The sequence below is a fragment of the Papio anubis genome, chromosome 9, assembly GCF_008728515.1.
Source record: "Papio anubis isolate 15944 chromosome 9, Panubis1.0, whole genome shotgun sequence".
In the NCBI taxonomy this organism is placed as follows: domain Eukaryota; kingdom Metazoa; phylum Chordata; class Mammalia; order Primates; family Cercopithecidae; genus Papio; species Papio anubis.
The window spans coordinates 10,002,557-10,028,862 of NC_044984.1; the positions used below are offsets into that span (position 1 = coordinate 10,002,557).

Consider the following 26,306-nt stretch of genomic DNA (forward strand, 5'->3'; position numbering starts at 1 on the left):
CTCCACATGAATTTAAAAATCTCAACTTATTCTAGTTTCTCACTTATTCAGACTTAAAGCAATTTCATGTTTTTCCTTATATTTAGGTTACTTAATAATAGAACATTCTCCTCCTCCATATCTATTCATAGCTATGGTAGTAAATAGATACTACATGACGGATCTCACCTTGTAACTTTTAAATAATAGTAGATCCTGAGTTAAGATGTGGCAATGATCTGAGCAAAGGTTTTAAAATGTGAGTCTTTTTTTTTTTGCTTTAACAAGAAGCATTTGTTTTCTAAATAAAATATGTATAATATAAATTCAAGAACTGACATTTCTGAACAGAATAATTCTTTGTTGTTGGGGGCTATACTATGCGTTATGAGTATTTATCAGCATCCTTAGCCTCTACCCATTAGCTGCCAAGAGCAACCTCCTGCCCACTTGTTTCAAACAAAACGTCTACGGGTATTTCTAAATCACAATTCTATATAACTGAATAGTATACAGCCATACTAAATAGTGAGGTATATTCCCAAGAAAAACAACCATAAACATCATCAAAAAGATTTGTTTATAGCTGACTTATTCAAAGTTGCAAACTGGAAACAACACAAACGTCCACCAATAAGAAGACCTATGCAGTATATTGTATGAATTATACCTCAACTGAAAATTGAAGAATAAAGAATTTTGGCTGGGCCGACATATAAAACCCTCTAAAATAGTAAGTCAGGGAAAAATAATATTCAGAACAATGTGTATGATTCTTTTGCATAAAAAAAGACTGGGGTGTGTGTGTGTGTATATATAGTTTTCTGTTATATGCATGATACTTTCCCCCGGAAGAATATTCACGAAGGCAGGTGATGGGCATTATCTTCACAAAGTGTCTGCATTTTAATTATGCCATTAGTACTTTTTGACTCTTAGGATATGCATACAATAGTTATTAATGTTAAAATGTCAGATTATCTGAACGCTAAGATTTTGAACCATTTTTCCTTCTTCCTTATTAAAAAAGAGGTAACACCACCCCAAAAATACACAATGCAGTAATATACAGTTTTTAATCTTTTAAATACTCAGCCATGTTAAAACACAAGATTACTATCTCCATAAACAGAAATGGAATAGGAAAGTGTAAATGTGACTTCAATTAATGGACCTAGGTGTGTTGGGCTCCATATATTACAAAGGGCAGAAGAGTCCAGTAATTTGATTCCTTAGGATCAAAAGTACTCCAAATGAGACAGGCAACTAAAGTCTTCATCAATGGCAGAAACAAAGGGCAAGTAGGAATCACCTGCCAAGTAAAAGCTAAAGGCTAGAGTGGCAAGAGAAAACAGCCTCACATTATACAGACCTGTGCCCATTTATGTGTTGATCTGGTCATTAAATCTACAAAAATCTCCAATACCAACAGGGTCTCAAACTCCAGTCCACAATAAAAGTTCTAGTTCTGGCCGGGCGCAGTGGCTCAAGCCTGTAATCCCAGCACTTTGGGAGGCCAAGGTGGGCGGATCACGAGGTCAGAAGATCGAGACCAGCCTGGCTAACCCGGTGAAACCCCGTCTCTACTAAAAAAAAAAATACAGGCCGGGCGCGGTGGCTCAAGCCTGTAATCCCAGCACTTTGACAGGCCGAGACGGGCGGATCACGAGGTCAGGAGATCGAGACCATCCTGGCTAACACGGTGAAACCCCGTCTCTATTAAGAAATACAAAAAACTAGCCGGGCGAGATGGCAGGCGCCTGTAGTCCCAGCTGCTCGGGAGGCTGAGGCAGGAGAATGGTGTAAACCCGGGAGGCGGAGCTTGCAGTGAGCTGAGATCCAGACACTGCAGTCCAGCCTGGGCGACAGAGTGAGACTCCGTCTCAAAAAAAAAAAAAAAAAGTTCTAGTTCTAGTTCAAGAGACTCAAGACACCAAGCAGAAGCAACCAAAGTTACTAGCCGGCAAGAAACAAACTTGGGCAGGGGAAGAGGAAGGAGAGTACTTCACACTCTAAGCCTGCAAAGTAAAATGTTAAGGCACATGAAAAAAGTAAGAAAAACAGGCAATAAACTTAGAAATCAAGAGATGAATTCTATCCTGATGAAACAAACATGATAAAGCAATCTAAAATGACTTTAAAATAAGTATGTTCAAATCCTCAAAAGGATAAAAAAACATATATCCTCACTTGAGATACTGCAAAAGCAAAAAAAAAAAATCCACAGGTATCCAAGAGGAATATCAGATTAACTATAAATGACAGGACTATTCTACATATATCAGATGCCGAAATAAAAACAACATCTTCAAAATACTGGAGTACAAAGTAACTGACTCTCCACAGTTTTAAACCCAACTAAACTGTCACTGAAGAATAAAGCAAATAAAAAGACATTTCCAGACACACAGCAAAGATTACCAATTGCTGACCAGAGCTTAAAGAACCACTAAAGGATGTCAGCAAAGTGGTGGAATAGGAAATTCCAAGCCCTCATCATCCCCTCCTTGCCTAACATTAAAAAACAAACAAACAAAAAAAAGGAACTGGCTAAAATAATCTTACAGAACCTCTGAAAAACAGTGAAAGGAGGCCCAGCACAGTGGCTCATGCCTGTAATCCCAGCACTTTGGGAGGACGAGGTGGGTGGATCACCTGAGGTCAGGAGTTCGAGACCAGCCTGGCCAACGTGGTGAAACCCCGTCTCTACTAAAAATATAAAAATTAGCCAGGCGTGAAGGCACATGCCTGTAATCCCAGCTACTTAGGAGGCTGAGACAGGAGAATCTCTGGAACCTGGGAGGAGGAGGTTGCAGTGGGCCGAGATCACGCCACTACACTCCAGCCTGGGCGATAGAGCAAGACCCCGTCTCCAAGAAAATTTAAAAAAAGAAAGAGCTGCATTGAAAATGGTAGAAAAGATGGTATTTTATTCACCCTTGCCCTACCCTTTCCACAATGCAGAGTTGTCTTGATCTAGAAGACTTTAGGCAGCCCAATTCCCTACCTCAAATGGGAGGGTGTAGGGCAGATCTCATTAGCAATACTCGGATCTGTTTAAGGGCTAGTCTCTGTTTCACTTAACTAGGTTCTCAGGTTGGAAAAGTTGCAAGCCAGCTACAGTCCAGCAAATGCCTGGGGCAAGCTGTTATAGCTGGAGACATGTAACGGACCATCTCAGGCCCTGAGACCAAGCTAGAATGAGACTATTTGGGAAATTAAGACATCTAAAAGCAGCCAAGGTGGCTGGGCACTGTGGCTCATGCCTGTAATCCCAGCACTTTGGGAGGTTGAGGCAAGAGGACTGCCTAAGCTCAGGAATTCAAAAGCAGCTTGGGCAAGACAGCAAGACCTGTCTCTACTAAAAAACAAAATAAAATAATTAGCCAGATGTGGTGATGCATGCCTGCAACACTGTACTCCAGCCTGGGTGACAGAGTGAGAGACCCAGTAACACACACACACAAAGAACAAAAGCAGCCAAGGCCAGTCAAAACACATGCTCAGAAAAGGCCTGACAATTTCTTAAACTCTTGTGTCAGTATTATCCCAAGGACTTGAATACACATATTTCTCCAAAGATATACAAATAGCCAATAGGTCCATGAAAAGATGCTAAAAATCACTAATCACTAGGGAAACACAAATCAAAACCACAATAGGATAACACTTCTACCCATTAGGATGGCTATTATAAAACATAAGTTGACAAAGATGTGGAAAATTCAAACGCTTGTACACTCTTGATGGGAATGCAAAATGGATAAACAAAATGTAGCAAACACATAAAATGGACAGGCATGGTGGCTTATGCCTGTAATTCTAGTACTTTGGGAGGCTGAGGTCATAGCGACAGGAGCCAGGGAAATTCTGGGCAAAAGAGGGCAGGTCTCTGGTGAGGGCCCGACCCTCAAGCCAAAAAAAGCCTGGTACCATGGCCCAAAGTAAGAATTTACATCCCTGTTTTCCTGCTCGACTGCTGCCTTTTCCAAAACCACCCATGGCCTGCCCCTCCCCACCCTCCATCTTGTGTCCATAAAAACCCCAGGCTCAGCCAGCATAAAGAGAAGCAGCTGGACATCGGAGACTACGGTTAGACATTAGAGAGAAGCAGCCTGACTTCAAAGGGACAGCTGGACTACAGGGGAAGATTACCTTCCCGCTCCATCCCCTCTCAGCTTCCCGCTGAGAGCCACTTTCATCTGCAACAAAATACCCCACATTTACCACCTTCGATTCATTTATGCGACCTCATTGCTCCTGGACACCGGACAAGACCCTGGGTGCCACAAGCGTGGGTGCAAAAGGCTGTCACGCTGACCCTCCAGTGACCTGTTAACACTTAAGTCATCTGTGGATGGCAAAGCTAAAAGGGCACTGTAACACTTCCTTTGGGGCTTCAGAGGTTGTGGTACCCTCCCCTACACACTGCGGTGGGGCCAGTATAAGTTTGCTCTTGCTGGCACCCAAAAGCACTTGCCCTGACTCCTGCACCCACTTACCTGTGCTCCCCCTCCCATGAGGGGTGGAGCAGTGAGTGGAGTTCACCCGTGCTGGAGCCCAGGCACTCCAGTTCCCATCTGCGAAGTGGTCAGGGAAATATTCTGCTTCAGAGGCAAGTGGAACATTTGAGCCTAAAAGTTCAAGACCAGCCTGGGCAAAATGGCAAACTCCATCTCTTAAAAAACAAACATACACACACACACACACACGCACACACAATTAGCAGAGCATGGTGGCACACTACTAGGGAGACTGAGGTGGGAAACTGCTTGAGCCTGGGATGTGGAGGTTGCAGTGAGCCAAAATCATGCCACTGCACTCTAACCTGGGAAACACAGTGAGACTCCGTCTCAAAAAATTAAAAAAGCCTAAGTAGGACTTCCAGTTTCTGGTAAGCTTAGAAGACTAAGCTACTAACTTGCTGGGATTTTATTAGAATCTAACCTACCTAGGGGGAGAAAAATACAAAACTCCAGCCCCCTCTGGACATTATGTTCCACCTAAAGGGAAACAAAAATAATTGGCATACACTAGTTATGTTTGTAGTCCAGTAGCAGAGGCTCACCAAAAGGCAGAGACCTAATCATAGGATACTTCACCTCCCCCAACATTCCCACTATACCACTAAAGGCGTATTTACTCCAGTTTCTTTTACACAATTCCCACCTTTCAACCACAAAATACAAGTTATCTGAAAAGGCAAAAACACAGTCTGAAGAAACTAAACCAGAGTCAAAAACTAAACTAACCAGAGACAGATGTAGCGGAGTGGTAGGATTTTAAAAGACTGTGATTCATAGGCTAAGGACTTCCACAAAATAGTAGACAACAAACAAAAACTGATGGATAATATAAGGATATGGGAATTCTAAGAAAGAACTAGTTCCAGGATCCCCCACGGATACCAAAATGCACACAAGCAGCTCAAGTTCCCCTAGTTGGCAATGCAGAAACCATGGATACTGAGAGTTGGCCCTAACTGTGGGTTTTGCATTCCACGAATGTATGCATGTATTGATAGACAAATATATTTCATCATGTGTTCACAAATACTAGATTTTTTTTTTTTTTTTTTGAGACAATGTCTCACTCTGTTGCCCAGACTGGAATGCAGTGGCATGGTTTTGGCTCACTGCAACCTCCACCCCTGCGGTTCAAGTAGTTCTCCTGCCTCAGTCTCCTGAGTAGCTGGGACTACAGGCGCCCGCCACTATGCCTGGCTAATTTTTATATTTTTAGTAGAGACAGGGTTTCACTATGTTGGCCAGCTGGTCTTGAACTCCTGATCTCAAGTGATCTGCCCGCCTCAGCCTGCCAAAGTGCTGGCATGAGCCAATATGTCCGGCCAAAAATACTAGATTTTTGATCTGCATTTGGTTGAATCTGTGAATGTGAAATTCACAGATGCAAAACCCATGGATACAAACTGCCAACTTTGGCTGGGTGAGGTGGCTCACACCTGTAATCCCAGCACTCTGGGAGGCCGAGGCAGGCGGATCACCTGAGGTTGAGTTCAAGATCAGCCTGATCTACATATAGTGAAACACTGTCTCTACTAAAAAAATACAAAAATTAGCTGGGTGTGGTGGCACATGCCTGTAGTCCCAGCTACTTGGGAAGCTGAGGCAGGAGAATTGCATAAACCTGGGAGGCAGAGGTTGCGGTGAGCCAAGATCGTGTCACTGCACTCCAGCCTGGGCAACAGAACGAGACTCTGTCTCTCAAAAACAACAACAACAAAACCCAAAGTGCCAACTTTATTTGACTGCATGTATAATCACTGTGTGTGTGTGCGTGTGCATGCAGGCACACACATACAGTTACATTTAACACTTAAAGGAAATGAATAACAGCAATGATCTCTGGGACTGGTGGGAGGAATTAGCAATATTTTGCACTACCCATGAGGAGGGTATTTAAAAGTGGACTTAGATTAGTTGTAAATGTATATTGCAAACCTAGGGTAACCACTTTAAAAAGCTACATAAATGAAATGCTAAGAAAGGAGGGAAAACAGAATTAAAACACTCAATTAAAATGACAAAAGGCAAAAAAAATAATGGAAGACAAAAATAAGAAAAACAAGGGCAACAAAGAGAAAACAGTAACAAACACGATATGTTAATTCAACCATATCAACAGCACTGTAAATGTCAATAAATATTCCAATTAAAATACAGAGATTATCAGAGTGGATCAAAAAACAAGAACCAACTACGTGTCATCTATAAGAAAATTTATTGTAAATATAGAAAAACCTGTATTTTAACAGTAAATAAAATGAAAAAAAGCATAAAATGGCCCAGTAAACTCCTGTAGGTAAAAAATAAAAGAATTAAAAGTTTAAAAATTAAAAATAAAAAAGCAAATGGATAAAGATATACCATGCTAGTACTAACCAAAAGAAAGTGTAGAAAAATAGCTGTATTATTTTCAGACAAGCTATAGTCTGGGAGGAAATATGTGCAAATAACATAACTGACAAAAGATTGTTATGTAAAACATACAAAGGGCTCTTAGAATTCAACAACAAGAAAATAAACCATCCAATTTAAAAATGAGCAGAAGACCTGGACACCATACCAAAGAAGATATACAGATGGCAAACAAGTATACAAAAAAGTGCTTTATGTCATGTCTTCAGGGAACTGCAAATTTTAACAGTGAGAGATACCATTACATCTTACTGGCCAAAATCCAGAACACTGACAACATGAAACAACGGAGAGGATGTGGAACAACAGGAACTCTCATTCATTGCTGGTGGGAATGCAAAACAGTAAAACCTGGGCCGGGCGCAGTGGCTCACGCCCCGTTATCCCAGCACTATGGGATGCTCAGGCAGGCAGATCACTTGAGGTCAAGAGTTCAATACCAACCAGGCCAACATGATGAAATCCTGTCTACTAAAAATATAAAAATTAGCTGGGCAAGATGGCACATGCCTGTAGTCCCAGCTACTCGGGAGGCTGAGACAGGAGACTTGCTTGAACCTGGGAAGCGGAGGTTGCAGTGAGCCAAGATCACACCACTGCACTCCAACCTGGGTGACACAGTGAGACCCTGTCTCAAAAAACAAACGAACCAAAACAGTACAACCACCTTGGAAGACAGTGTGGCAGTTTCTTACAAAAGTAAACATACTCTTACCATATGGTCCAGGAAAACTGTGCTACTTGGTGTGTACCAAAAGGAGTTGAAAATTTATGCTCACACATACCTACACAGAGATGTTTAAACCAGCTTTATATGGCGCTAAAGCCCTACCCAGCAGCCACTCTACAGCAGGGCTCCCCTTGGCTCCCACCTGCCCCCTTGTGGCCTCTGCCAGGGCTCGGGTGCCCCGCAGGCTCAGAACATATGCAAAGAGGCTAGCTGCAGACTTTGGGCAGATGCAACTCTAGGATGACTTCAAAGTACAGCATCCTGACCTCAGGTGAGACTAGCCTGGCCACCATGGCAAAACCTCGTCTCTACTAAAAACACAAAAATTAGCCAGGCGTGGTGGCATGCACCTGTAATCCCAGCTACCCAGGAGGCTGAGTCAGGAGAACTGCTGGAACCCGGGAGGTGGAGGTTGCAGTGAGCCGAGATCGCACCACTGCACTCCAGCCTGGGCGACAGAGCAAGACTCCAGCTCAAAAAAAAAAAAAAAAAAAAAAAAAAAAGAAAGTAGAACATCCTTTGCTCTCCGAGGGGAGAAAATTGTAACTAGCAGACAGTCTGCATATGGGGTTTTCAGAAAAGTCTTCACCTCAATAAGAAGCCTGCCTCCATCGGGACCTGGGATGTCTGACGTCTGTGTAACAAGTAATATTCTGGATGTTAGCAAGCTGGTGAAATAAGATGGTCCAGTGCTTGTCATCTCACAGAAACAACAGTTTAAACAACTACCAGGGAACAAAAATACATTTATCAGAGCTAAAGAATCAACTGAGAAATTATAGTACCTGGGTGTAGCACAGAAATAAGACAAATGCATTAAAGAGGGTAAGAAGGATGGTGTCACATTACCTACATCTCCCCTCCACTAACCCTAAGCAGGAGAATGAGGCAAGTAACAGATGTGCCTTAGATCCCAACACCAGCTCTATATCAGTAAAACCCAGTGACAGGCAGTCCCCCACAGCACCATACCCCAGGCTGGTAACTGAGGACTTAGTTTCTAGGCCAGGACCTGCAGATCTAACCTCCAGCCCTATCCCAGTGTCAGGTCAGCACCTGCAGACACAGGTACCAAGCCTCTCCCAACACCTGGCCCGTACCTGCAGACTCAGGCTCAGGGTCTGAGTGAAGCACTTATGAAGCTAGACTCCAGGCCCAGTGCTGCAGTCCAAACCACTCAGAGACCACACCATACAGAAATCTCTGCATGAGCTGACTACTGGAAAGCTTTCTCTGCTAAAGCCACTGGACTGGAATAAGTGTGCACATCAACAAATACACAAACACCAACACTTGGCCTCAGGATCGGGGGAAAAAAATCAGAAAAAAGGACACCATCAAATAACAACATACTGCAAAAGTAAATGATCCTAAAGAAATGGAGATCTACCAAGTACTTGATGAAGAATTAAAAATAATCTTATTAAAAAAATTCAGTGAGCTATAAGAGAATACAAATACACAAATAAACAAGATCAGGAAGAAAAAAATAAATGAACCAAATGAGACGTTCAACAAAGAGAATCATTTCTTAAAAAATCAAACGAACTTTACAGCTAGAGAAAACAAATGACTGAATTGAAAATCTTCCCTAGGAAGCAAACTTGAAAACTGATCAACTGAAATTACCACGTCAGTGAAACAGAAACAAAAAAGAATGAAAAAGATTGAAGAATGGCCAGGTGTAGTGGCTCACGCTTTTACAAACCTAGCATTCTGGCTGAGGTAGGCAGATTGCTTAAGCCCAGCCAGGGCAACATGGCAAAACCCCAACTCCACAAAAACAAAACAAAACAAAACAAAACAAAGCAAAATAAAACTTAGCCAGGCACGGTGGTGCGTGCCTGTCGTCCTAGCTACTTGGCAGGCTGAGGTAGAAAGATTGCTTGAGCCCAGGAGGCAAGAGGTTGCAGTGAGCCAGGACTGCACCACAGTACTCCAGTATGAAAGACAGAGAGAGACTCTGTCTCAAAAAAAAAAGCGGGGGGGCGGGTGGGGGGGGAACCAAAGAAAGCCTATGAGAATTATAGGCCAGTGTCAGGTGAACCATAATACGCATTATGGATATTCCAGAAGGAAAAGAGGAAGACAAAGAGACAACAGTTTTTTTTTAAGTTCCCTAATCTAGAGAGAAATAAACATCTAGATCCATGAGGCCCAGCAAACTCCAATTAGATTAAATATACAAGCATGCCTCATTTTATTGTGCTTCAACTTACTGCCTTTTGCAGGTATTGTGTTTTTTACAAATGAAGATTTGTGGCAACCCTGTGTCAAGCAAATCAATCAGTGTCATTTTTGCAACAGCATGTGCTCACTTTGTGTCTTTGTGTCACATTTTGATAATTTTCACAATATTTCGAACTTCCATTTTAATTATGTTATAGTGATCTTTGATGTTACTATTATAAATGGGCGACACTAACTGCGACCACATAGATGGTGCTGAATAAATGTGTATGTTCTGACTGCTCCACCAACTGGCTTCCCTATCTCTCTCCCTCTCCTTGGGCCTCCTTATTCCCTGTGACAACAATATTGAAATTAGGCCAGTTAATAACCCTACAGTGGCTCTAAGTGTTCAAGGGCAAAATAGTCACACATCTCTCACTTAAATTGAAAGATTAAGCTTAGTGAAGAAGGTATTTTGAAAGGTGAGACAGGCCAGAAACTAGGCCTCTTGTGCCAAAGTTAGACAAGTTGTATATGCAAAGGAAAAGTTCTTGAAGGAAATTAAAAGTGCTACTCCAGTGAACACATGAATGATAAGAAAGCAAAGTAACCTTATTGGTGATATGGAGAAACTTTTAGTGGTCTGGATAAAAGATCCAACCAGCCACAACATTCCCTTAAGCCAAAGCCTTATCTAGAATAAGACCCTAACTCTCTCCAATTCTGTGAAGGCTGAGGGAGGTGAAGAAAAGTTTGAATCTAACAGAGGTTGGTTCATGGGTTTTAGGAAAAGAAGCCATCTCCGTAACAGTGCAAAGTGCAAGGTAAAGCAGCAGGTGCTTATGTGAAAGCTTCAGCAAGTTATCCAGAGATCTAGCTAAGATAATTGATGAAGGTGGCTGCACTAAACACCAGATTTTCAATGTAGACAAAACAGCCTTTTGTTGGAAGAAGATGCCCTCTAGGACTTTGATAGCAGCTACAGAGAAGTCCATAACTGGCTTTAAAGTTTCAAGGGACAGGCTAATTCTGTTGTTAGGGGCTAAGGCAGCTGGTGACTTTAAGTTGAAACCAATGCTCATTTAGCATTCCAAAAATTCTAGGGTTCTTAAAAGTTATGCTACATGGACTCTGCCTATGCTAAGTGGAACAGCAAAACCTGAATGAGAGCACATCTGTTTGCAGTATGGTTTACTAAATATCTTTAGACCTGCTACTCAGAAAAAAAAGGTTCCTTTCAAAATATGACTACTCACTGATGATGCCCCTGGTCACGAAAGCGCTCTGATGAAGATGTACAAAAAGATTAACATTGTTTTCATAGTTGTTAACACAACATGGATTCTGCAGCCCATGGATCAAGGAGTAATTTTTTTTTTAACTTGCTGAGACAGCTGACAAAGAGGAGTACTTTCTACTTTCAAATGTTATAATTTAAGAAATACATTTCATAAGGCTATAGCTGCCACAGTGATTCCTCTAAAGGATCTTGGCAAGTAAGCTGAAAAACTTCTGAAAGACATTCATCATTCTAGATGCCATTAAGAACATTCATAGGCCGGGCGTGGTGGCTCACACCTGTAATCCCAGCACTTGAGAGGCCAAGGCAGATGGATCATCTGAGGTCAGGAGTTTGAGACCAGCCTGGCCAACATGGCAAAACCCTGTCTCTACTAAAAATATCTGTGTGTGTGTGTGTGTGTGTGTGTGTGTGTATTTTTTTGAGACAGAGTCTCGTTTTGTTGCCAGACTGGAGTGTAATGGTGCTATGTCGGCTCACTGCAACCTCCACCTCCCGGGTTCAATCGATTATCCTGACTCAGCTTCCGGAGTAGCTGGGACTACAGGCACACGCCACCAGGCCCAGCTAATTTTTGTATTTTTGGTAGAGATAGATTTCACCATGTTGGCCAGGAATGGCCTCAATCTCCTGACCTTGTGATCTGCCAGCGTCGGCCTCCCAAAATGCTGGGATTACAGGCGTGAGCCACTGGGATTACACGAGTGAGCCACTGTGCCCGGCCGAAGCTATATTTTTAAAAAGAGGTCAACAAACCTTCACCCCAAAGAACAAGTACAAAACTGGAAATATTTTTATCAATTCTATTTCAGAGCTCTGGTAACTAACCAAAGACAGACAAATTGAGACACATTTAAAACAACAACAACAAAAACCTGCTAGAACTCTGGGTATGAACAATGGAAATCTATGGCCTTTTTTTACCTAGGTCTGATTCCGTTTCCACAGAGGTGGAAATGCAACCAGATTAGCTGGCACAGTTTGACCACAGTGGGATAGTTGTGAAAAATCAGCACACTTGCTGCCGGGGGATGGTTTTAATTTGAGGCACAGAGGCTGAAAATCCAAGGCCACACTGTCAGTAAAAGAGATGAACAGGGAAAATACAATTCTGCTAGCCCAAGGACAGTCCTACAACAGGCAATAGCATAGTACAATATTCACTATTTTAAAATAGGCATATATTGGGGTGAATGTTTCAAAAGTTTTTAACCGATGAAGATACTCAACAACAACAACAAAACTTGGAGGATTAGGCAATAAAACGATAAACCGGATTTGGGAAAGGCAAATATAACTAGCACTGTAATTCTGAAAGATTAATTTGACTACAGTACATTAGAAGATGAGTTTAAAGTGGAAACAAATTCAGAGGTTACTATAATAGTTCAGGCAACTTTGATTTCATTAGCAGTAGTAAGAACAGACATTATGTCAGATACATTATAAACAAAACAGACAAGTCTTTTACAACATTATATCTGGAAGTAAGGGAGAATGAAGAAGAAAGCTGACTCTATGATTTCTTCAAGCTTAGGCTAGGAAGAGGATACCGTTAATAGAAAAGACTAATATTGGAGCTAGAACAGATTTGTAAGAGAAGTTCAAGAGAGCAGTTTTACATACACTGACACAAAGGGAGAGGCAATGAGGAGGAAAAAAAAGGAAAAGCAAAAGAACTTCTATGTCTTCTACTCATTTATAACTATAGTCTTTGACTGTGAAAACACTGCACAGATAACGTATAAATGACGTGTAATGTGTAAATGATGTGTATAACATTTTTTAAACAGCTTTCTTGACATATAATTCACATATTGTAAAATTCATCCATTTAAAGTATAGAAATGTGGTTTTTAGTATTTTCACTGTATCATGCAAAATAGCCACAGTTTTAGAACATTTCCCTTATCCCAATTTGTTTAAGTCTCTCCACTTAATTCTGTGAAAGAGCCTGTTTCCTCATCTGCATAATGGTAATATCACCTCCCTCGTAAGATATGAGAGTTAAATAATACATGAAAAATGTTAAAAACAACAACAACGAAAAAATCCTTCTAGAAATGCCTGAATATATAGGAGGTGCATCAACAAAAAGTATCAAAAATTTTTAAATTAGATTTAACACTACAGGGGAAAAGTAAGTTTCTGAAGATTTTTAAAAGAATATTAGGATGATAAAAGTTGTGTTTAATGAAGATGTAAAAATGCTAGAGAGGAAAAGACAGTTTTGAAAAAGAAAGAGCTACTGAGGTGGGAAGATTGCTTGAGCCTGGGAAGTTGAGGCTGCAGTGAGCCAAGATCACACCACTGTACTCCAACCTGGGTGACAGAGCGAGACCCCATCTCAAAAAAAAAAAAAAGAAAGAAAGAAAGAAAGAAAAAGCTAGAGGGCTAACTAAAGTCATTAAAATTTGAAGCCATGGGAAGCCCTACTCAGGTGCCCCTCTCTCTCACAGAAGAGCTGATCTCCTTTCTCTTTCTTTTACCTATTAATTAAAACTTCACTTTTAGTCTTTAAAAAAAAAAAATTGAAGCTATGATAGCCTGACCCAGGATAGTGAGAAGATAGAACATTTATGGCTTAGAAGGAAAAAGCAACAAAATTTTGTAGCATACTGGCTCTTGAGGATTAAAAAAAAAAAAAGACATGTTAACGGTAAGACTAGGTCAACGGGAGAAAGGTGATATTACAAACACAGACAGAGAAGCTGAAATAACAAGATAGTTTTGATGGAAAAAAGTAAGTTCCACTGTGATAGAATGACACAGAAATGCCACCTGAGAATAAAGTGAAAATGTTCACTAGGTAACTGGGAAAAATATCAAGAGCAATGGTTTTCAACCCCAGAACCTTTTCAACCTACACACTTTTAAAAAATAGAGATGCCCATTTCTACCTCCCACGTTTTGTGTTATTACTTAGTAGCCACTAGATTTCATAAGGATCTATGGCTGTAGCCTTTGGTTTTCCAACCACCAGAAGTCTTGTAGGAGCGGTGTTGAGTGAACTAACGTTTTACACTGGCATGTCTCTTCTCATGCAGACTTCAAGAACATGGCTCTCAATACAATAAAGTGTCTGAGTTTCTGACTCCAATTTCAATAATAACTACATACACTTATACTGAAAAACCTGTGTAAGTTGAACAAGTATGTCACAAATATTGAGTTTTAGAGATTTACCTTGATTTGATCAAGGATCTTGGTCACAGATGTAAGAGGGGTGCAAAGTGACATTCATACTTTTCATTCATATGTTACCAAAGTTATAACTTTACATTTATTTGTGTGATTGTTTGACTAATATTGACCTTATCCTTTAGAATACATGAGGAGACTATATTTTATTTTGTATACCATACCACTACCCAGCACATAGTAAATGCTGAAATAATACTTAATGAAGGCCGGGCGCGGTGGCTTAAGCCTGTAATTCCAGCACTTTGGGAGGCCGAGATGGGCGGATCACGAGGTCAGGAGATCGAGACCATCCTGGCTAACACGGTGAAACCCCGTCTCTACTAAAAAAATACAAAAAACTAACCGGGCGAGGTGGCGGGCGCCTGTAGTCCCAGCTACTCGGGAGGCTGAGGCAGGAGAATGGCGTAAACCCGGGAGGCGGAGCTTGCAGTGAGCTGAGATCCGGCCACTGCACTCCAGTCTGGGTGACAGAGCGAGACTCCGTTTCAAAAAAAAAAAACTTAATGAAATAATGGAATAGACTCTCATCCCAGATTTCCTGAATATAAATAACTAGGTATTGGACCCAGGCAATATATACTGAAAAGAGAATTACACTGAAAATAAAATAGTGAGCATCATCCTGATAAAGGCAGTACATTCAAGAGAACAAGAGTAGGTGGGCATGGTGCCTCACGCCGGTAATCTCAGCACTTTTGGAGGCCGAGGCAGGTGGATCACTTGAGTTCAGAGTTCGAGACCAGCCTGGCCAACAAGGTGAAACCGGTCTCTACTAAAAATACAAAAATTAGTCAGGCGTGGTGGTACACATCTGCAATCCCAGCTACTCAGAAGGCTGAGGCAGGAGAATTTGCTTGAACCTGGGAGGCAGAGGTTGCAGTGAGCTGAGATCACGCCATTGCACTCCAGCCTGGGTGACAAAGTAAGACCCCGTCTCAAAAAAAAAAAAAAAAAAAAAAAAACAAGAGTACTTATCCACTTGAGCGAAACAACAAAGAAACATTTTTGGCAACAATAACTGATCAAAAGTACTGTGGATGAAATAAATGTTACAAGAGGATTGAAAATAAAAGTGATGTTTGCTAACAGATTATACTTAGTGTGATACTCAACCGATGGTAACATTTTTAATTTAGACAAGATTCTAGATCTGTTAGCCTATGAATGAAATTATCCTACCAGGGCAGATAAAGGTAAGATTTTATTGTACTTTGCATAGCCTTAATTCTCACAATAACTGTCTTTCTCCATTTCATTGATTAGGAAATTAAATCATGGGGCTTCAGTGTAATTCTAGTCACAAAAGAAGAAAGTGATCTAAAATGTATTTATACTATCGTTAAATTATGAAGTATTTTCTGAAAGTCAGTCAAAAAGTCCATTTATATGACACCATATAACGCTCCCTGACAGAAACTACCAATTTAGCTACAGTAAGCCATAAAACTTTCAAAAGCAAAAATTTAAGAGTTTCCTGAAAATCAGTACTAAAGAATTTCTATACTTTTCCAGGATATCTTCCCCTATAGTAATAAAACAAATACGAAATACTAAAAATACTAGAAATATTTATCACCAATTGAGTTAAATCATTAAGACACTCACCTGTAAGAAAAACCATATTAGTTTATATTACATGTATAAAGTGTTTTATAAAAAGGAATCACATGGATTTATTAATCAAGTATTAATGAAAGAACCTCCAAAGATACAAATTTCCTTAGGAGCACCTTATAAACAAAGTATTTTAAAACTAGAAGACAGTAAAAGTGAAAGGAACTTGAGAATCATTTTTACTTTTATTTTTCAGAGACTGTGTCTTCAATGTTGCCCAGGCTGGACTTGAACTTGTGGGTTCAAGTGATCCTCCCACCTTAGCCTCTGGAACTACAGGCATGTGCCTACTTTGTTTTATTGTTTATCTGTTTTGAAGGTCATCTTTAATTTCCCTCACAACTGTTTCCTAATAAAGTTAATAAATATTGTTTATATTACTTCCATAAAATATATTAGACCTTATAATTAAAAAACACTTAGTAATGACAAGGCTACGAATTCCTCTGTCCTAATTATTCCTAAAACATGCAGATTCATCATATTCTAGGTAAAAATCTAAAAGATTACTTAGTATAGACCTACCCAGGTTTCCTTGCTCAATTGTCAGCACCACCTCATCCATCACCACAGCCCTAAAGTCCAGTTCCTCCTCACAACATTTGGCCTTCAGCGCTCGTAAAATCTCTTTTTGAGGATAGTCTTCCCTGATGCGACGATCTGTCAAAAACCACAACTTGGCAGCCACAGAACTACACATCTTGATTAGCTTGTGCTTCCTTGCCTGGATTATTTCCTCTTGGATGTAATGTCTACCTAGATGGAAGAGAAAATATACATAAAAGGTAAATCAAGAAATCTACTTGATTTCTGGATTTCATACAAATAAATGCTGAGATTATATACTAATTATATAAACAAGAAAAAACAAGTGTAGAGATATTATTTGTTTCCCCTTCATTCAAACTAAAATTATACACTAGTAATATGGAAACTGACCACCTCTTCAGAAATACGATTTCTCCATTTTTCCTTGGTGAAACTGGCACTGCAACTTAATAACTATAGCTGGTCACTTAGCAGAAACTTTAAATACCCTTCCCAATATTACATATTGTCTAGAAATATACTTTAATCTGAACACTGACTTTTTGTTTTATCTCCTCCCTCAACATTCTGTTCTTGATATGAAATGAAATTCCAATCATCAATACATCTCCATCTTTCCCATCACTAGAAACCCCACTTAAGTATATTTTTGTATCTGTGGTTAACTTTATATTCAATTTTCTTCCTTGGTTTTGTTATAGGTATGTAGAAAAAAAAACAGGTAGTAGCACTTATCTTACTAGGTAAGCTTCAATGACAAAGTCATTTACACAGTAGCTTTAGTCAAAATAAATACTTGGAGAATGAGCAAAAAGGGCTCTCAATAACCAAAATAAATGTCCAGGTCCCTTTACTACATTTCATTTATTTCAGCCAGAGGACAGCATGCTCTTACTCAATGTTTTTATTCTTTCTATAAATAGAATTTTAAAAAATAAACGCAGCTTGTTTACCAAAATTCAAAAAAGGACATTTTTCCAGATAGTGTTGCTTCGAGTTTGTATCATGAACAATGCAACATTAAAAATCATCTTCCTGAGAATAAAAAAGTTACAAGTTTCAAAACAAGCAACAAAAAGATTTTTTTTAATGTTTACAAAAAAAACAAAATGTCAAGTATCATTCAAGTATTATTCCAGATAATACGGCACACCTAACACAAAAGGAAAGGTCCCCGGCAAAGACTGCAGGAAGGAAAGGCTGTACAGACCAGCAGCTTCCTGAATAGTGGCAGTTGGACATGATCCATCCTCCAGGTACCAGCAAGAAGGGCCTGTTCCACAGTGCACACGGTTTGAAAGCAGAGCATTGCTGGGCAGGGGCACCACCAGAGCCAACAGCACACATTCCCAAGTACCTTGAAATGCCATGTCTGCCACACTTGACCACCTACCTCTCTCTTAACTAACCTACTACCCCACAATCCACTGCCTCAAAGGCCTAAGTCTCTGTTAAACAAGCAGGGTATCTAAACCGGATTATGGTAGTAACTCAGCTTACACACATACTAGGAAGGAACCATGCTAACTTAACATCGGATGCTCTAGGGTTAGCAGTTCTGAATATTTAACAACTTTTTATTTTTACTTATTTATTTACTTTGAGATGGAGTTTCACTTTTGTCACCCAGGCTAGAGGGCAATGGTGTGATCTCGACTTGCTGGAACCTCTGCTTCCCGGGTTCAAGTGATTCTCCTGTCTCAGCCTCCCAAGTAGCATGTGCCAGCCAACACACTCAGCTAATTTCTTATTTTTTTTTTTTTAGTAGAGATGGGGTTTCACTACGTTGGCCAGGCTGGTCTTGAACTCCTGACCTCAGGTGATCTGCCCGCCTCAGCCTCCCAAAGTGCTGGGCGGATCACCTGAGTGAGGTCAGAAGTTCGAGACCAGCCTGGTCAACATGATGAAACCCCATCTCTACCTAAAAAAAAAAAAATTTTTTTATATATATATATATATACACTCACAAAAATTAGTTGGGCTTGGTGGCAGGCACCTATAATCCCAGCTACTCGGGAGGCTGAGGCAGGAGAATTGCTTGAACCCAGGAGGCGGAGGTTGCAGTGAGCCGAGATCACGCAACCGTTGCGTGATCATTGCACTCTAGCCTGGGCAACAAGAGCGAAATTCCGTCACACACACACACACACACACACACACACACACACAGAAGAAGATAAGGACCAGGCTCATTAAAATGAAAAATATATAAACACTATGGCTTCCCTACAGCAGAATATTCCATGCATATTATTACAGGCAGTAAACCTTATCCTCTCTCCTCCTTAAACAGAATGTTTCTGATAAATTTTTCTCCTATGAAACTTTTCTTGAAAAGAGATTTCCATTTTAACCACATATGGGAAAGGTACAGTGCAAACCTGCACCGTCAATTCAACCTGATGGGACTTTTTTTTATGGGTTGCATTTCAGTCTCTTCCCTGTGGACAATCACAGGAAAGGCCACAGTGTGTCCCTGACCAGACGCTGTACCTGAACAGATACTACGCTCATTAAAAGAAGAGGTTATAGCCACACAGGGCCTTCCAGGCCACTTGGGAAGGTCTCACTCAGAAAGCAAAGCTCCACAAAAGAAAAAGTCACACCAGAATACCTGATGTAGATAGAATATCCCCAGCTTCCCTTGACGAAAGAATTGTAAAAATGCCCTTAAAATGTTTGTAATCAGTAGTTATTGAAAGACTCTGTCACTGACTTCCAACACTGTGAAGCTATGTCCGTGCCTTGGCCTGACACTTGGCTTTTGAAACTCACCCATTTGCAGATTTTTTTTTTTTTTTTTTCTGAGACAGGGTTTCAGTCACCCAGGCTGGAGTGTAGTGGTGCAATCACAGCTCACGGCTCACTGCAACCTCAAACTCCTGGACTTAAGTGATCTACCTGTCTCCTCTGCCTCCCAAGCAGCTGAGACGACACGAGCAAATCACATTAGGCTAATTTTTTTTTTTTCCTTGAGAGGGAGTCTCGCTGTGCCACCCAGGCTGGAGCGCAGTGGTGCAATCTTGGCTCACTGGAGCTTCTGTCTCCTGGGTTCAAGCAATTCTCCTGTCTCAGCCTCCAGAATAGCTGGGATTACAGATGCCCACCACCATGCCCAGCTAATTTTTGTACTTTTCTCTTTTCAGTAGATAGGGGGTTTTGTCGTGTTGCCCAAAGCGATGGAATTATAGGTGTGAGCCAACAGGCCCAGTCTCTAATTTTTTATTTTTTAGGTAAAGATGTGGTTTCACTACGTTACCCAGACTGATCTCAAACTCCCGGCCTCAACCAATCCTCCCACTTTGGCCTCCCAAAGTGCTGGGGTTACGTCTGTGAGCCACCATGCCCTGCCAATTGATGATTAATTTCATTGTACAGTGGTTTTCACCTGAGTGGGGCAGTTGCTGCCCCAATAGCAGTCAGGATGGAAGGTTAGAGTCACTAGCAATTGGGAACGAGAAATGTTCTGCTGCTGACACATCAGTATCAGAAATTACATGGGCTACAATGATTCTGAAATCAGAAAATAATAATATTCCCCTCTGAAGAGCCACAAAGCTTCCAGTCAACATGTTTTTCTAGGCCAGGCATGATGGCTCCTGCCTGTAACCCCAGAACTTTGGGAGGCTGAGGTGGGCGGATCATTTGCGGTCAGGAGTTTGAGACCAGCCTGGCCAATATGGCAAAACCCCGTCTCTACTAAAACTACAAAATTTACAAAAATTAGCCAGGCATTAGCAGGTGCCTGTAATCCCAGCTACTTGGGAGGCTGAGGCAGGATAATCGCTTGAACCCAGGAGGCGGAGGTTGTAGTGAGGGAGATCGCTGGGCAACAGCGAAACTCCATCTCAAAAAAAAAGAAAGAAACTGGTGGGGAGCAGTAGCTCATTTTGGGAGGCTGAGGTGGGCAGATCACTTGAGGTCAGGAGTTCAAGACCAGCCTGGCTGACATGATTAAGACTCCATCTCTACTAAAAATACAAAAAAAAAAAAAAAAAAGGCCGGGTGTGGTGGTGCGTGCTTGTAATCCCAGTTACTCAGGTGGCTGAGGCAGAAGAATCGCTAGAAGTTGCAGTGAGCCCAGACCATGCCACTGTACTCCAGCCTGAGAAACAGAGCTCCATCTTAAAACAAAACAAAAAACACACTTTCTACATTAAACCTCTGATTACCCGTACAGTAGTCCCTCCAAATCCACAGGGGATAATTCCAAGACCCCCAGTGGATGCCTGAAATTGCAGATAGGACTGCACCATATATATGTTTTTTCCTTAACATACATATCTATAATTTGTATGTTAGGTACAGTAAGAGATTAACAATAATAAAATAGAACAATTATAACAATATACTACAATAAAAGTTACATGAATGCGGTGTCTCTCCCACTCTCAAAATATCCTATTGTACTGTGTCAGGGCGTAACTGAAACCACAGAAAGTGAAACCAGGGAAAGTGAAACCTGTCCAGTGGTACACTCCCATTCCCACAAGAGGACATGCGGCTAGCCTTCCTCCGTGCCCAAGCGATGGGGCCTCCCCAAGGGCTGCTGCAGCAACAGCTGCTTGCCTTCTTAGGGTTGCTCCAACTGGATTCACATCTGAGATGCCAGAAATGTTGGGTGAAGACTTCAATCCCAAAGGTAGAGGCTCCAGGCGTGCCTGCCTGCTTCTGCCCCTCAATGGTTCGCACCTAGCCTTGGGCACACCTGTTTCCTCTTCTTAACAGAATTTTAAAACATCTACTTTTCTATTTTTCCCATCTGCTGACAAGAAGAAAAAAGAAAAACAGAAAAAAACAGAAATGCTGACAAGAAGTCAAAAGGATTCCAGTAAATCTAAATAGCACAGGAGCTCAAAAGTACACCAATGACAGTCCTGCTAATGATCCAGAATCTTAAAATTCAGATAATATTCACTATTTTAAACGACAGTAGAGTCCTCTATAAAATAAAATGGTTACTTTTTTCCTAGTAGTTTAAAGGAGTAAACTTGGTTACTCAATAAGGTAGCTGTAAGAAAATATTCTCCAGTAGTGAAACATAAATGCAGCGCTTGCAAATGTCCACATATAGATGAGTACCGTATAGTATTTCCCCTCTTAGAATGTAAGCTCAGGACAACCAATCCCATCCTCTCTTTATTCCCTCCAGTATATTAAGAAAAACAATGTATAAATATCAGACGCCAAATAAATACTACTGAAAAAAGTACTTTTTTTGAAATAAAGAGAAATTCTACCACGAGAATTTGTTTTTGATACAGTTTTCCCACACAAACTTCTGGATCAGCATACCAACAAAAATCAGCACTGCATCTTGGAATACTCAGGCAAAACTAATCAAATGGGAATCTTAAAATGCTTCATTCATCTTCTGAAATAGAAAATAAACAGACATTTGTTTCACTGCTTAAGATTTCCTATATTTTTTCTAAGGTAATAGTTTAGAAAGTACCACTTAGTTTCTCCCAACTTTTAGTTCCCATATTAGATCAACCCAAGGAATAATTTTTCTACTTTAAAAGTTTTTTCAGGTCAACATTCTGGGATCTAAAACTTAGTGTTGTTTCCTACTGGATCAAATTTCCTTAATAAACAAAGGAAAAGTTCAATGTTTAGAGTCGAAATCTCAAAATACATTACAAATATTGAGAGTTTCCAAAAGGATGTGTCAACCTATTCAACAGGTTGTGTCAACAGAGGACAAATGAGAGCATAAAAGATTTCTATTACATCATAGAATAAGAGAAAAAAAGTTAAAATCAAAGATCATTTCTCACCCTCTCATCTTTCTTGTGAGGACCCTTCCCAAAGGTATTTCTTCTAGCACAGAAAAAGCAAAAAATCACAACCTACCATCTGAAGATATTAAGGTACCTCTTACTACTAAGAAAATCTATTAACATATGAGCTCAAAATTCCAACTACTGAAGAAAAATAAAGCTAAAGGGAAAAAATACATATACTAATATAAAATAGAATCTGTATAGAACTCTATTGTAACACACAATAGAATCTGTATAGAAGTCTTTTGTAACACACAATAGAATTTTAATAGCATTTATTCCATTTGTCAGTTAATACAGACATGCTTCAGGAAAGACTGTACATAGGATAAAAAACTATACTACTCAAAACTTGTTTTCAACACTATCCACTCTAGGATAGGAATCACAGGAGCTGAATCAGGTTTGTGGAAAAAAATAACAAATTTGTGTCTCTCAAAAATGTGATATTACAAAACATGTATTTGGTCTTCAACCCTGTTTCCTGGCATACAACTCCTAAAATCATAAGAATCTCCAAAATGATGTCTTTCTGTATGCTAATAATTGATGGCCGGCAGCCCCTAGGCAGCTTTAGTATGGGGGTTGGTCACCAGAAAGACCAAGTCATGATTAGAGGGTTGGAACCTTCAGTCTCATCCCCTAACCTCTGGAGAGAGGAGATGGGCTGACAGTCAAGTTGATCACCAGTGGCCAGTGGTTTAACGATCATGCCTATGTAATGAAGTCTCCAAAAAAATCCAAAAGGATTGGGCTCAAAATGCTTCCAGACAGCTGAACACATAGCAGATCCTGGAGGGTGACACACCTAGGAAGAGCATAGACGCTCCCTGGCCCTCTTCCATACCTTGCCCTATGCACCTTTTCATCTGTATCCTTTATAATATACACGTAAACACGTTTCCCTGAGTTATGTAAACTGCTCTAGCAAATTAAACCCAAAGACAGGGTTGGTGGGAACTCCAACTTAAAGCCAGTCAGCCTTCTGGCTGAAGTCCACAGGCCTGTACTGGTGGGGGGCATGGTAGAGGGTAGTTTTGGGGACTGAGCAGTTAACCTGTGGGAGCACTCAACCTGTGGGAGAGTGTCAGAAATGAATTAAAGGACACCTAGCTGGTATCCGTAGCAGAAATGATTGTTGGTGAGGAGAAATCTCCATCAATGGATCTTCTGTGTTGATTGGCGTTGCTGAAAGAACAGGAAAAAGCACACTGAATGTTGTTTTTTCCATGCTCTCTCATTAAATTTTAGGTATGCTGTCAAGTCTCTTTTTCTGTGACTTTCCTCCTGACACCTCTCCTTCTGTACATGATCCTCCGAGTTTCACTCTTAAACTCTTCTTTCCACTTTCTAGAAATGTCATCCAAAGCTGGGTTTCAACTTTATTATTTTAGAACCACTGACCCACTAGATATTTCTTTCTCAACTAAATTTCAGAATCCATTTCAATGGGCCTCCTGGGCATACCTAACTAAACGCCACCCACTGTTGCCTCAGTTGAGCATGTTAAAAAAAAAAAAAAGACGGGCACAGTGGTTCACGCCTATAATCCCAGCACTTTGGAAGGCTGAGGTGGGCAGGATCACCTGAGGTCAGGAGTTTGAGACTAGCCTGGCCAAAATGGTGAAACCCTGTCTCTATTAAAAATACAAAAAAATTAGCCGGACGTAGTGGTGCACACCTGTAGTCCCAGCTGCTCAGGAGGCTAAGGTTGCAGTGAACCAAGATTGTGCCATTGCACTCCAGCCTGGATGACAGGAGCGAAACTCAGTCCAAAAAAAAAAAAAGCCAGGCACGGTGGCTCACACTTGTAATCTCAGCACTTTGGGAGGCCGAGGTGGGTAGATCACCTGAGGTCAGGAGTTTGAGACCAGCCTGGCCAACCTGGTGAAACACCGTCTCTACTAAAAATACAAAAATTAGCTAGGCATGGTGGTGGGCTCCTGTAATCCCAGCTACTTGGGAGGCTGAGGAAGGGGAGTCACTTGAACCCAGAAGGCGAGGTTGCAGTGAGCTGAGATTGCATCATTGCTCTCCAGCCTGGGTGACAAGGGCAAAACTCCATCTCAAAAACAAAACACAAAACAGAGAATGTATTTTTATTCACAGAAATGTTTCAGCACCTATATTCCCCATTGTGATCATTAAATTTTATGTCAACCTGGTGAGGCAATGGTTCCAAGCTGTTTGGGCAAAAAATAGTCTACACATTGCTGAAGGTATTTTGCATATTGATTAGCATCTAATCAGCTGACTTTAAGTAAAGGAAATTACCCTCCATAATGAGGAGGGGCTACATCCAATCAGTTGAAGGTCTTGCTAAAAAGCAAAAACTGAGGAAGAACTCTTCCTCAAGACTCAGGACTTATAGACTCACAGAAATGCTACCCGAGTTGCCAGTTTGCTGTCCTGCCCAAAAATTTCAGACCCAAGACTGCAACACCAAGCCCTGTCCGAGTTTACAGACTGCTGCTTACTCTACAGATTTTGAACTTAGCAACTCCGCAATCACATGAGCCAACCGCTTAAAATACATTTATAATTTTAAAAAATACATAAATATATATATATATCTTATTAAGTCTATTTCTCTGGAGAACCCTGACTGATATACCTATTCTTACTAAGGCACTCAATTCAGAAAACTGGGCATCAATTTTCATTTCCATCCTTCTTTCACTGTTTACACAAAGTTAATTCTATCTTCTAAATATTAAAATCACCTGCACTTTACTTTTTTTTTTTTTTTTTGAGATGGCGTCTCAATCTGTCACCTAGGCTGGAGTACAGTGATGGGATCCTGGCTCACTGCAATCTCTGCCTCCCAGATTCAAGCAATTCTCCCGCCTCAGCCTCCTGATTAGCTGGGACTACAGGCGTGTGCCCCCACACCCAGCTAATTTTTGTATTTTTAATAGAGACTGGGTTTCGCCATGTTGGCAAGGCTGGTCTTGAACTCCTGACCTCAAGTGATCCTCCTGCCTTGGCCTCCGAAAGTGCTAGGATTACAGGTATGAGCCACCATGCCTGGCCCACTTTACTCTTATCTCCAGTATATTCAACTTATGACACTTGGACTATTATAAAAGCCTCCAAATAAATCTGCCCTCTGTCGCTTCCAATTTTCTAAACACATTATACTTTTTCATGTTTCCTGTTGTTTGGAATATATACCCCAAACACTTACCTATTTAGTAAACTCTGAGTTCAAATGGTTTTTTTTTTGTGTGTGTGTGTGTTTTAGAGATGAGGTCTTGCTCTGCACCAAGCCTGCAGTGACACAATTGCAGCCTCCAATCTTGGGCTCAAATAATCCTCCCACCTCAGCCTCCCAAGTAGCTGAGACTACAGGTATGTACCACCATGTCCCGTTAATTTTTTCTTCTTTTTTTAAGAGGCAGGTTCTCACTGTTGCCCAGGCTGGTCTCAAACTCCTGGCCTCAAGCAAAATTCTCCTGCCTCAGTCTCCCGAATAGCTGGGATTATAGGCATAGGCCATGGCTCAGGAGTTAATGCATTTGTTAAGTAACACATCCTCTGGAAGAATGACTTTAAGGACTCAGGGAAAACTTAACAGATGTGCTAACATTTGTACTTAAGTCATTATCATAGTATATAATTAAGGTTTATTTTTAAAAACTGGGGTCTGCCAGTGCTATAAGATGAATTCTTAAAGTCTGTGTTTAAACAGTTCTATTTCTTATAAAGACAATTTCTCTTTTACAGTTTAAGTCATGATTGAAAGCATGTTCAACAAATACGCATGTTTAGGTGATGTGAGTTTATAAAACGCCATTTTCCTTACCAAATCTTTTTTTTTTTTTTTTTTTTTTTTTTTGAGACAGGGTCTTACTCTGACACCCAGGTTGGAGAGCGATGGTGTGATCTCGGCTTACTGCAACCTCCGCCTCATGGGTTCAAGTGATTCTCCCACCTCAGCCTCCTGATAGCTGGGACCACAGGCACGCACCGCTACACCCAGCTATTTTTTGTATTTTTTGGTAGAGACAGGGTTTCTTCATGTTGCTCAGGCT

General features: G+C 40.8%; 1 protein-coding gene across 18 annotated transcripts in view; it reads right to left on the reverse strand.

Annotated features, from left to right (window-relative positions):
• The window catches only part of RIMKLB (ribosomal modification protein rimK like family member B), a 92,730-nt gene that overhangs the window by 59,835 nt on the left and 6,589 nt on the right, over nucleotides 1–26,306 (reverse strand). For 17 of the 18 annotated variants that reach the window (XM_031650281.1, XM_031650275.1, XM_031650278.1 and 14 more), the window contains one exon: nucleotides 16,463–16,693. In XM_031650281.1, the coding sequence (XP_031506141.1) occupies nucleotides 16,463–16,637 (175 nt within the window). In that variant the 5' untranslated portion in view covers nucleotides 16,638–16,693. The remainder of the gene's footprint in view (nucleotides 1–16,462; nucleotides 16,694–26,306) is intronic. The other variant, XM_031650279.1, reaches the window with a different exon arrangement.